The sequence below is a fragment of the Rhinopithecus roxellana genome, chromosome 6 (genome assembly GCF_007565055.1).
Source record: "Rhinopithecus roxellana isolate Shanxi Qingling chromosome 6, ASM756505v1, whole genome shotgun sequence".
Taxonomy (NCBI): domain Eukaryota; kingdom Metazoa; phylum Chordata; class Mammalia; order Primates; family Cercopithecidae; genus Rhinopithecus; species Rhinopithecus roxellana.
In genome coordinates this window covers 22,419,842-22,433,986 of record NC_044554.1, presented here as the reverse complement: position 1 = coordinate 22,433,986, position 14,145 = coordinate 22,419,842, and the positions used below count along the sequence as shown (strand labels likewise).

At 34.1% G+C, this 14,145-nt stretch overlaps 1 protein-coding gene across 1 annotated transcript in view; it reads left to right on the top strand.

Annotated features, from left to right (window-relative positions):
* PCLO (piccolo presynaptic cytomatrix protein) overlaps nucleotides 1-14,145 on the top strand; it is a 404,629-nt gene that overhangs the window by 185,736 nt on the left and 204,748 nt on the right. The window contains 1 exon segment of the mRNA XM_030932711.1: nucleotides 12,660-13,376. Within this exon segment, the coding sequence (XP_030788571.1) occupies nucleotides 12,660-13,376 (717 nt within the window).

The following is a 14,145-nucleotide window of genomic DNA, read 5'->3' as shown; positions in this document are numbered from 1 at the left end:
ATTAGATAATATTGGCACTGTTCTGTTTCTTAAGTGGATAGTGGGTGAGTGGATATTTACCTCCTTTAAATTTTTTTTTGAATTTTTATTTTATATCTAATTTACAAATAATAATTTTAGTCCAAGTGTCGTGGCTCATACCTGTAATCCCAGAACTTTGGGAGGCAAATACAGTAAGATGGCTTGAGCTCAGGAGTTTGAGATCAGGCAACATAGTGAGACCCTGTCTCTACAAAAATGATAAAAATGTTTGAAAAAGAAAAAAAATAACAACAATTATAATTGTATTTGTTTATGTGGTACAATATGATGTTTCAATAGATGTAAACATTGTGGAATGATCAAATCAGGCTAATTAACATAACAGTCACCTGACATGTCACGAATTATGTTGATGATTGAAATAGTTCATCATAATTTTTTTTTAAAACTAAACCTTTGAAGTGACTACTTATACATGTTAACACTGACTGAAACAGTTCGTATTTCTCTTGAATTCCAGTAAAATGCACTTTCTGGGCCATGCAAGTTAATATCCAAAATAGTTTGTTAGAATTACTTTGCATACACAGCAACAATCATGGATAAAAGTGTAAAAAATTATCATCCCTTGAATAACAAGTTGACTCAGCCTGACTGTATCACTCAGATTTTAATCAGAAAAGCAGAATGATTAGGAAGTTTAAAATATATATAATAAGAGATTTGGTATAGAGATTTGTTCATACACAGTTGTGAAAGCTGTTTAAGTGATTGCTGAAGATTGCTGGAGCTTCAGTCTGAAGGGCAGGCAGAGGAAGGAAAGAAGAATTTAAAGTAGGGGAGAGGAAGGACACACTGGAACCCATGAGGACAGGTCAGAATGCCTGTCCCTTCTCACTGAACTGCAAGCTAAATGCCTATGGACAAGCTGAAGGGGAATCTAGAGGAAAACAGATTAGCTGCATTCCTGCTTCCTATCCCAAGCAAAGCAATAATTGACAACATGGGTAACCTTTAACAGCCCCTGGTGACCCTGCTCAGATTCTCTGGGTGTACAAAACCCAGTATGGCTACTGCTTTGCTTCTACTACCTGCAAAATTCCATACAAAATATTTCCTGTGATACACTGTATTAGACAGTTTCACACTGCCATAAAGAACTGAGGCTGTGTAATTATTTATAAAGCAAAGAAGTTTAATTGACTCACAGTTCCGCATGCCTGGGAAGGCCTCAGGAAACTTACAATCACGGCAGAAGGCAAAGGAGAATTTAGTACCTTCTGCACAAGGTGGCAGGAGAGAGAAAGCACAGGGGAAACTGCCACTTTTAAACCATCAGGTCCCATGAGAACTTCCTCACTATCACTAGAACAGCATGGGGAAACTGCCCCCATAATCCAATCACTTCCCACGAAGTCCTTCCCTCCACACGTGGGGATTACATTTTAAAAAAAGGTTTGATTAGATCCCATTTGTCAATTTTTGCTTTTGCTGCCGTTGCTTTTGGTGTTTTAGACATGAAGTCCTTGCCCATGCCTATGTCCTGAATGGTATTACCTAGGTTTTCTTCTAGGGTTTTTATGGTATTAGGTCTAACATTTAAGTCTCTAATCCATCCGGAATTAATCTTCGTATAAGGAGTAAGGAAAGGATCCAGTTTCAGCTTTCTAATTATGGCTAGCCAATTTTCCCAGCACCATTTATTAAATAGGGAATCCTTTCCCCATTTCTTGTTTCTCTCAGGTTTGTCAAAGATCAGATGGCTATAGATGTGTGGTATTATTTCCAAGGACTCTGTTCTGTTCCATTGGTCTATATCTCTGTTTTGGTACCAGTACCATGCTGTTTTGGTTACTGTAGCCTTGTAGTATAGTTTGAAGTCAGGTAGCGTGACGCCTCCAGCTTTGTCCTTTTGACTTAGGATTGTCTTGGCAATGCGGGCTCTTTTTTGGTTCCATATGAACTTTAAAGCAGTTTTTTCCAATTCTGTGAAGAAACTCATTGGTAGCTTGATGGGGATGGCATTGAATCTATAAATAACCTTGGGCAGTATGGCCATTTTCATGATATTGATTCTTCCTATCCATGAGCATGGTATGTTCTTCCATTTGTTTGTGTCCTCTTTGATTTCACTGAGCAGTGGTTTGTAGTTCTCCTTGAAGAGGTCCTTTAAATCCCTTGTAAGTTGGATTCCTAGGTGTTTTATTCTCTTTGAAGCAATTGTGAATGGAAGTTCATTCCTGATTTGGCTCTCTGCTTGTCTGTTACTGGTGTATAAGAATGCTTGTGATTTTTGCACATTAATTTTGTATCCTGAGACTTTGCTGAAGTTGCTTATCAGCTTAAGGAGATTTTGGGCTGAGAGAATGGGGTTTTCTAAATATACAATCATGTCATCTGCAAACAGGGACAATTTGACTTCTTCTTTTCCTAACTGAATACCCTTGATTTCTTTCTCTTGCCTGATTGCCCTAGCCAGAACTTCCAACACTATGTTGAATAGGAGTGGTGAGAGAGGGCATCCCTGTCTTGTGCCAGTTTTCAAAGGGATTTTTCCAGTTTTTGCCCATTCAGTATGATATTAGCTGTGGGTTTGTCATAAATAGCTCTTATTATTTTGAGGTACGTTCCATCAATACCGAATTTATTGAGCGTTTTTAGCATGAAGGGCTGTTGAATTTTGTCAAAAGCCTTTTCTGCATCTATTGAGATAATCATGTGGTTCTTGTCTTTGGTTCTGTTTATATGCTGGATTACGTTTATTGATTTGCGAATGTTGAACCAGCCTTGCATCCCAGGGATGAAGCCCACTTGATCATGGTGGATAAGATTTTGATGTGCTGCTGAATCCGATTTGCCAGTATTTTATTGAGGATTTTTGCATCGATGTTCATCAGGGATATTGGTCTAAAATTCTAACTAAAGAGCTTCTGCACAGCAAAAGAAATTACCATCAGAGTGAACAGGCAACCTACAGAATGGGAGAACATTTTTGCAATCTACTCATCTGACAAAGGGCTAATATCCAGAATCTACAAAGAACTCAAACAAATATACAAGAAAAAAACAACCCCATCAAAAAGTGGGCAAAGGATATGAACAGACATTTCTCAAAAGAAGACATTCATACAGCCAACAGACACATGAAAAAATGCTCATCATCACTGGCCATCAGAGAAATGCAAATCAAAACCACAATGAGATACCATCTCACACCAGTTAGAATGGCAATCATTAAAAAGTCAGGAAACAACAGGTGTTGGAGAGGATGTGGAGAAATAGGAACACTTCTACACTGTTGGTGGGATTGTAAACTAGTTCAACCATTATGGAAAACAGTATGGCAATTCCTCAACGATCTAGAACTAGATGTACCATATGACCCAGCCATCCCATTACTGGGTATATACCCAAAGGATTATAAATCATGCTGCTATAAAGACACATGCACACGTATGTTTATTGTGGCACTATTCACAATAGCAAAGACTTGGAATCAACCCAAATGTCCATCTGTGACAGACTGGATTAAGAAAATGTGGCACATATACACCATGGAATACTATGCAGCCATAAAAAAGGATGAGTTTGCGTCCTTTGTAGGGACATGGATGCAGCTGGAAACCATCATTCTTAGCAAACTATCACAAGAAGAGAAAACCAAACCCCGCATGTTCTCACTCATAGGTGGGAACTGAACAATGAGATCACTTGGACTCGGGAAGGGGAACATCACACACCGGGGCCTATCATGGGGAGGGGGGAGGGGGGAGGGATTGCATGGGAGTTATACCTGATATGAATGATGAATTGATGGGTGCTGACGAGTTGATAGGTGCAGTACACCAACATGGCACAAGTATACATATGTAACAAACCTGCACGTTATGCACATGTACCCTAGAACTTAAAGTATAATCAAAAAATAAAAAATAAATAAATAAATAAATAAAAAGAGGTTTGGTGGGGACACAGAGCCAAACAATATCATACACTGTAATGGGAAACATTTAGGGCAAATGATTCTGGGAAACATAGTTCAACCTAGACAAGTTTACACCTTGCAGAATTGACATACTGATTCTTCCCTGCAAGAAGAGCTTCCAGTACTGCACTGTGTTCTACCACATCACAGGAGGGCTTAACACCTAACCAATCTCTCCCGCCACCTGTATCCATTCTGCATTATCCAGACAGTCTAGTGCGACCCACCCTCTTACGCATTTCAGACTCCCTAGTCTGTGAAATTATTCTGTCTTTAAATATTATGTCCACAATGAAGCTTAAATTTGTAAGTGAGGGGATTGATATTTATCTTGTAACGTGTTCCACAAATTTCATTTGGCTTTAGTGTGTTTTAAATGATCTGTCTTCCAAATGCATATTTCTTTGTAATTGTAACAAACATAAAATTTCCCTATGATGATGTACATTAGATCTTTTAAATAAATTTTGTTTTAAAATTCCGGTTTTCATTGCTTGTAGTGCTGTCTAGTGACTAACTTAGAGTTGAGTCTAAGTTTTTTTGCTTTGATGTTATTATTCACACATGCAAAATCAATATACAGATCTTATAATAGATATACCAAAATACACCTCTATAAGAGCAGAGGGAGGAGAACTATTTACATTTTAAAAATTAACTTGACACACATACAACATAAATGATATATTTTTAAAACTATTGATTGTTTTTATACCACACTTATAATACATAGCTATCTGCCTAAAACTTAGTACACTAGAAAAATCACAAAAAAATTCTATGAACCCACAGATAAGCCTTTCTTCTAAGTCTTATATTTTTGCTAAAGTTAGCTAAAATCAGTGCAGTAAGTTGTGTGATTACCCATAAGTTTAGTGTATCATTGGTGACCAGAGAGAAATCAGCTGTGCCCTTGGAGTTGTCCTTTATACACACACTGGTAGATGATCAGTTAATCTAATGACTCTGATTAAACTCAGATCAAGTAAACTACTTGGTTGAGAATCACAGTGGCATGATCTCAACTCATTGCCACCTCCAAATCCTGGGTTCAAATGATTCTCCTGCCTCAACCTCCTAAGTAGTTGAGATTACAGGTGCCCATTACCACACTCGGCTAATTTTGTACTTTTAGTAGAAATGGAGTTTCACCATGTTCACCTGACTGGTCTCGAACTCCTGACCTCAAGAGATCTACCCAACATGGTCTCCCAAGGTGCTAGGATTACATATGTGAGCCACTGCACCCAGCTATATATATCTTTTAGAAGAAAACTAAGCATATGATTTTCTTCAGATCTGTCAAAATTGTGTTAATGTAATAATTCACAGGTATTAAAATTAGAGCAAGTTTTCATTCATGTGTTGTTTATATAATCGTATTGAAAACATCAAAAATTCAGAGATTGTTAGTTTCAGAAAAAAATATATAAATTATGATGAGAAAGCAACCAGAAATATGGTTCTGGTTTAGTCAAAATTAACACAAAAAGAGTATCAATCAAAAGTATGAAATCATATTCTAAACACAGTTTTAGTATCTGATTGTAATATACATAATTTTAGTTGGCATGCTGCTGTTTATGGAAATATCTGTTAATGTATTTTACATTATACAGAAACCTACATTGCAAGTTTTTTTTGTTTGTTTGTTTGTTTGTTTATTTGTCCTCTGCTGAATGCAAGTCTTAATGAGGGAAACAAAGAGACTTCATTTGGTATATGGAAGAGTGAGGTCTTGCAGAAATAAGCATGCAGATAAGAGATGGGTAGGGACATGACCACTAATCAACCTAGACCTAGGAATGTTAATTCTAGTACAAGTTTCTAACAGTATCCTGTATTCTATTAGGTTGTATTATTAATTTATATTCTTCACATTCAGCAATTCAACTGGAAATTAATATTTTATGTTGACTCTTTTTATTTCTCAACACTGTATTCATTATACATATTTATGTTCTAATATAATTTGATATAATCTTATGTCTATATATGAGAAAGAACCTCAATCATTCAATTATATATTTTGAACATGATATTCTGGTATCAGTGGTTTTAAAAGAAACAAAATATGAATGAAGTTGCACATTCTAGATAAAAGAATATAATGATGAAAGGACCTGACACACATTTCATTTATTTTTTTAAGGGACAGAGTAAGCATAGAAGTATCACAAATACATCATTATGTATACTTATAAACTGCGGTCTCGGGAATGATCATAGATTTCTAATGTCCTGATCTTGTAGTCTGACCAATTGATTGTGTAGTCTGGAAGAAGAATGTGTCAACTGTGAATTCAATCCTTCTCCCTTTTATAGATGTCACAAAGGGAATGAATTTATAACTAAAAACCCAGTTATCAGAATGTCACATTGTAAGAATGCATGGATCTGAGTTGAATAGAACACCATATTGCTGAGATTGTAAATAACATTGATAAAAATGACAAGTTATGCATAACATTGCTCTCCAATTGATGTATTTGTCAGTGAGTAAAAAGGTGAATTCTAAGCAGTTTATTAGTGTAATTATTTCTCTTTTTGAAATATGCCCTGAATGATAAGCAAAAAAATAGATAAACGAAAACCTGTGTAAAATTTGTGTTGACTCAAAAGCTTCATAGTGGGCAGGGAACTCGATGTTATAGTACAAATCTCCTTCATTGCTTGGATTTCTTTACAAAATTTTGAGATGTGACCTACCCAGTCTTTGACTAAATACTTCTATGGGTGGAAACGATGTAAACTTCCTAATCACTTCACTTGATCTTTAATGAAATTTAATTTTAAGGTAGTGTTTGGAAGATTTCTCCAATACAAATATGAAGTGCTAATGTAGGTTTGGTGACCACCATTTATTTACCATTTTAAGTAGAAAAACAAGCTTTCAACCTGCTACAGGTCTTACTATTATGCTTTGGAAAAGATCCTTAGAAAAATAAATAGGCAGCCCTGAAGTTCTGAGATTTTCCTTAATGGTATTGTTGCTATAGTTACAGCTGAAATGTTATATAAAGCAAATTGATGGAAAAATGCTGAGTGGCACAGTAGCATCTCCTCTCTGGGTTATTATTGCCTTCATTTTCTACTTTCCTTCTTAAGATGAATGGATTTTTTTAACATTGTTTTCTTTTGAACAAGCTCTGGTGAATTGATGTTAAAATAAATGTGTTTTATTAACATGTACTAGCTGACAATTGAATAAATTTGAGTATTTTGTGATCGATGTGGTGTTATTTTATATATTCTACTTGTCAGAATTTTTCCTACTTGGAGATGAATTTTGATACCCTGATTATAAATGTTATAGCATTGAATAAATAGTGATTGGCCTCAAAATTTGAAAGCCTCTGAATTTGTTTATATTTAATGATAACATAGATGAAACATAAACTTTTATTCTTTTATACCATTAGAGAATACTTATAATAGCATATCCAAAATATATTTAAAAATCACAGGAAAAAAAATGGAAGCAGTCTTAAAGCATCCACAAGGATGATTAGCATGTTTTTTAAAAGCCTCCTTAAGCATCTATATTTTGTATTTTTTTACGTAGTAAACTCAGTAATATAATAGAGATGTTCTCAGTACATATATATGTGGTTGGTGCAAAAGTAATTGTGGCTTTTTCCATTACTTTTTCCATTAAAAGTAATGAAGAAATTTGTATTGGAAAAATCTTGCAAACAACACCTTAAAATGAGATTTTATTTTATATATATCTGTACGATATCGTATACCATATCGTATATATTATATATTATATAATATATAACATGATATATGATATATAGATAGATCTATATATACATATAGAATGAAATTTTGTTTATATATATGTATGTCTATTATTTCATGTAACAGACAACCAGCAGTTTTATGTGTGTATATACAGATGTACACACGCATATATATAAAAATATATACACACACATAAAACTGCTGGTTGTCTTACTATATTTATAAGAAGGTATTTCAAAGATAAAACTTTAACTCATTTGATTCTTAACCTTAAGGCAAAATAATCATGTGTATCACAATTCTGTTACAGGAAGAGTTAATGCTGTGTCTGGCTAAATATTTTCAGCTAGTAAAAGTCATATATGGCATTGATATATTGAGTTGTTACATAAGTGAAATAATTTCGTTTAATTGATTTCCAGGTTACTACTGGACCAGAAACAATATGAAAATGTAATGGTGTGGATATTTAGGAACTAAGAGTATAGATAACATCTTTTGGAACTGTAAACACAGTATTTCTTAACCAAATTCCTGAATACAGTGATACAAAAATCTTTGGATTATTTTTGTTAAAGAATGAAAAAAAAAAAAAAACTGTGACCTACAAATGTTTATATCTTATGTGGTTATAGAGTATTTCCAAAATTTTGGGAGAAGCAAATTTTTCCAGTCAGTTTAATGTTTGGTGATACTGTAGGGCTTTGTTCCCTTTCAACTCTTTATTGACATTATAATTTCCTCTGCTTGTTGAATTTATCGACGTTTTATTTTTGGTCCTAAGGCTACAGAAAAGAGAAGAGACACATATATGACCACCAGTTTAGCATTTCTAATTGTTAAAAAACATACTCTTTGTGGCTTATAATTTTTCAAATTCCTAATGTTTCAAACTAAATTCCTCAGATAATCCTGTTGTATTCATTCCATCCTTTCCATTTACTCTAATAGTTTCTTTCCACCTCTAGATTTAATTTTTATCAACATAGGTAGGTAACCACATTCTGCCAGACTGATCTTAACAAAGCAGATTTTACTCCTTTATAGGAACTTTCACTAGATTCCAGTTTCTTCTACAAAATGTCTACTTGTGGCAATAAGTGCCATTTATTTGGGAATAATTGCCACCTAACAGAGAATCTCAACTTGCCTCTTCAACCTTATCTTCCATTATCTTCTTAAAGCTAAAGAACATTTTTATTGTTTAATTTGTATCTAGATTTGGTCAAATTTAGTGTTTTTAATCATTGCCTTTTTCAGGCATGTATTATATGATTTTTGCTGTGCCTCATCTCTTAATTATTGAATTTCAATGTGAATGAAATAAGGCCTTAGCCTGATGTGTATTTACATTTTGACTGATTGCTATCAAATATGAATAGACATTTTCATTTCATATTTCTATTATGTCAAATAGTGACAAGACATATTTTTGGGAAAATGGATTTATTTCACAGTCACAGTTTATTAACGTATCTATTTGAAGGCCAAACCTTCTTGGAAAATACCTAACTAGAAGTAGTATCTCCCTCTTCTGCGTTGTAACACAGTGTCTCCATCTCTTTGTTTTTACTGCATATTTTACTTATTTTCAACCATGCATTATTTCTTCTATTTGAATGCTGGTTCCTTGATGAAATAACCTTTGCATATATACTTTCCAACCAATAGATATAAACCAAATAGATACATACAGAATAGATGTATGAATGAATTATTTTGTCATAATTTGACGTAATAGAAATATCAGCTCCAAATTAATTTTGGTGACAATTAGTCAGAGTGTAAGTTCAAAAGAATTAGACTGGCTCCCTTCTTTCCTTCATAATGAAAATTAGTCATGCACCCAAGAGACTGAGTATAGCAACATTATGTTAAAAATAATTGCAAAATAGCAATTACTTAAAATGCTAGGTTTAACTGAACATGGATGGCTATTTAAGCAAAACATTAATTTGAAATAGTCAATGAGGCTCTCAGGATAAGATCTTTTATCTCTGAGATTTACACTATTGCCTTCTGTTTGCATTACAAACGTTAGTAGTTTAGTGGTTATCATCACTTTATAGGTTTACCAAGCATTACTTTAAATTGGGACAATGAAATATTTTATGTGACAAAATAGATTGCATGGATGATACCTTTTATCTTCATACCTAAATTTCATATTATAGGAAAATAATGAGTATACTACCTTGAAATTATCACTATGTTTTATTTTCTCAACACATTTTTCTTGTACCTAAAGCCATGTACCATTGTGGCCTCATATGCTGTAAAGTAGCAAGAGATGGCAATTTTGTAAGAATAATTTGTCCCTGTCCCCAAAACTCAGATAAAATAGTCACACTTTTTTAAATGACAAAAATTTCCAATGGAATGAAACCTGTATTTCTGGTATATTAAAATTTTCTAACTTATTTATATTAGAACATGGCCTATGGAGATGCTTAATACACACCTGTATTTCATTTTTAGAATCCATATGGCAAAACTGCATGGTAATGCAGCCATTTGTATCTGTTTTTGTGTTTTAAAAAGTCAGGCTCTGGGACTGGGCATGGTAGCTCATGCCTGTAATCCCAGCACTTTGGGAGTCCAAGGCGGGTGGATCATGAGGTCAGGAGATCTAGATCATCCTGGCTAACATGGTGAAACCCCATCTGTATGAAAAATACAAAAAATAGCTGGGTGTGGTGGCTTGCACCTGTAATCCCAGCTACTCAGGAGGCTGAGGCAGGAGAATTGCTTGAACCTGGGTGGCAGAGATTGCAGTGAGCCGAGATCACGCCACGGCACTCCAGCCTGGTGGCAAAAGCGAGGCTCCATCTCAAAAAATAAAAAATAAAAAATAAAAAAGTCAAGCTCTGAATGAAAATCTCTTAAGATGTGTCTCAACCAAGTAATTGTTTTTAAAACCACGTTATCGATGAAGGTTGATTTTCTGTAGGTATTACGGAAGTTCTTCCTTCAGGGACTATTCAACACAAGAGCTAGAACTTTTAGTATTTGACATAATGAATCAAATCTTCTTTCCTATGACTTTTATATAAATACATTAATTAAAGAAGGCACACAATTCACTTCAGAGCTCCTTAGACATGAACTTAACAAGAGAATTGATATTGAGTGATTATATACACAAAAAACAAATGAGTCCATATATATCCTAATATTTTATTGGCAGCATTTTACCACATTTACAGAATTGACTTTTGTCTTTACTGTTTTAGATCAGCAAATAAGAATTATAATGGCTTGCATATTGCAAAATAATCATAGTTATTAAGCAACATTGTTAGTTTCTAAAGTAATTGGAACCTGAAATAAGAAATGAAACTTAGATATCTGATAGTATTCTAGAGCAATAAGTGATTTTTGTATCTAAAGAATTTAAGATAAGCAACTGGAAAGAGTGAGCCAGCGTGAAAAGCAATTTGAAATTGAACTTCTCAGAGTACAATGTAATACATGAAAGCAATAATATCTGTATGACACTGTAACCCTGTGCCTTACAGAATGGGTACACATTCAATGGTAACAATTAGAACTACATACACAGCCTTTACTTTTAAACAATACAATAGATATAATGTAAGAAAAACTATAACACACATCAATCAGGGAGGAACTCTTTCATAGTATTATTCTAAAATAATCTGTCTCCTAGGTGATCATTTGTTCTGTATTCTTATTGGAGAGTAGTTTTTAGTATTTAATTTGCAAAAATTCTTAACCAGTTTATCAAAAAGGCAGGTCCTCCTGTTTCCTCTCCCAGGATTCTGCTAAAATGGTTTTGGTGTACTTCCTAGGAATTTGTGTGTCTAAAGACCCTATCAGTTGATTTAGTGCAGGTGACCATGGCTTAGACACTGAAGAGCAGAGATATAAGAAAATGTTTGACCAGGAGCAGTGGCTAACACCTGTAATCCCAGCATTTTGGGAGGCCAAGGCGGGCGGATCACCTGAGGTCAGGAGTTCAAGACCAGCTTGACCAAAATGGAGAAACCCCATCTGTACTAAAAATAAAACATTAGCTGGCCGTGGGTGACGCATGCCTGAATCCCAGGTACTCAGGAAATTGAGGCAGGAGAATCACTTGAACCCAGGAGGCATGGGTTGCAGTAAGCAGAGATTGCACCATTGCACCCCAGCCTGGGCAAAAAGAAAAAAAAGAAGAAAGAAAATGTTTTAGTCAGCAAATCAGAACACTCAGGGAAAAAGATACCAAACAATTAAGCCCTGGAGTGCTTCTTGTTCAATTGCATGAGGAAATGTGATTAAGTATTAAGAATGAAATTATGTTCATAATCTGGAAGCAGGTAGCAAATTATGCACAAGTGATTCTTGAAAACTATCTATACCTATAAAGCTCTACTCTGAAAGTAATAGCTCTACTCTGAAAGTAATAGCCTATTTCTATTACGTCTGAAAGGTAGAACTATATTTGGCCCAAGTCAAGAGATAGGAGATAATAGGCTAAATCCTAAAAGAACTTTTGATTAATTTGTTATTCTAAAGATAATTATTATGAAATGTAGTAGTCTTTGAATAAATTTTGGATGAAAATGCTAATTTTGAAGAAACCAGGCCTTAAAATAATTTTATTTGGAACAAATGCAGATTTTTTTTCTTCCTGAAAATGAATATTTATCTGGGTCCACATTTAATGCAATTATTTCTTTTTCTTTTTCTCATTTAATGAAGATAGTGAATTGCTAGTCTCTAGAAATTCTATACATTTTTAGAGTTCAAATAGCCTTTTTGTAATGTTTTAAAAAATTACTGTGTCATTGATTTGGAAAACAGTGACCCACCTTCTCCATATACAAAAACAGATAGGAATTACCAAATTTTCACTTGGGTAACATGACAGAAATAGATACATTATAATACATTTAATCTGTTCATTGCTTTTTTTTTTTTTTTTTTTTTTTCACAGATTCAAGAATGGCTCTGTTTAAATTGCCAAACCCAGAGAGCAATATCAGGACAGCTTGGAGACATAGGCAAAATGCCACCTGTACCATCAGGACCCAAAGCCTCTCCCATGTCTGTTCCTACAGAATCACCATCTCAGAAAACAGCAGTGCCTCCCCAAGTAAAATTAGTGAAAAAGCCAGAACAAGAAGTAAAAACAGAAGCTGAAAAAGTCATTCTGGAAAAAGTAAAGGAAACACTATCAGTGGAAAAAATTCCTCCTATGGTAGCCACAGATCAAAAACAAGAAGAGAGTAAACTAGAGAAAGACAAAGCTTCAGCTCTTGAAGAAAAAAAGCCACTCCATGAAGAAAAAAAACTAATCTCTGAAGAAGAAAAGATATGTTCTGAAGAAAAAAAGCCACTCCTAGAAGAAAAAAAGCCAACCCCTGAAGACAAAAAGCTGCTGCCAGAGGCAAAAACATCAGCCCCAGAAGAACAAAAACATGACTTACTTAAATCTCAAGTACAAATTGCTGAAGAAAAGCTTGAAGGCAGAGTGGCTCCAAAGACAGTGCAAGAAGAGAAACAACCGCAGACCAAGATGGAAGATTTACCATCTGGCACACCTCAGAGTTTACCTAAAGAAGATGATAAGACAACCAAAACAGTAAAAGAACAGCCACAGCCATCATGCACAGCAAAACCTGATCAGGTGGAACCTGGGAAAGAAAAAACAGTAAGTTAAATTTTACCAACTTCTCACACTCTCATGTGTGAAATTATTAATTTTTAACCTAAGTATACAAGTTGCTCATTGGTAATTATGTAAGTGAAGTTCCTCAAACAATGAATGACATTCTTAAAGAAGTATAACAATTGTTTGACTATAATGAAGAACTTTGGCCTTTTCACAGCTTTATGAAGTGTACATAAAGCATAAATACAACATTTATTTCCCTGTTTCTTATGCCTATCAAATAATCTATCAAAATCATATGGAGTGATAAAGAAGTTATCTAGTTTTATTTTTTTTCTCTACTATGGACATAAAACTCAATATCCCCCTTTAATGTAAAATAATGTGTCTTTATGTAAGTTTCTGTTTACTTAACCATTTGTTTACGTAAGAGTCAAGAAGGTTTTTCCCAGTTGAAATCATTTTAAGGTGTGGTCAGCTATAAAGTGATTGCAAAAAAAAGAAAAAAGGAAAAACAGTGATGTAACTAAAATCCAAAGTAAAAGTCTTTCTAAAATTTCACAAAGCAGTTTAATATTTAGCATGATTTTTAATATAATGTATTCTATTAGCAGTTTTATTCAATGTGTTTAATATTGAAAGATTATTTATAATCAGCATAATTTGGAAAAATATTCTTTTCTTTTTCTTTAATGGAAAATTTTCATTTAACCCATTTTAATGAATATTTTCACAAGCAGTTACATCCTTTTCAGAGGAACTCTGATATGTTTTGGAGCTATAAGAGATCTTACATTATACTTAACTG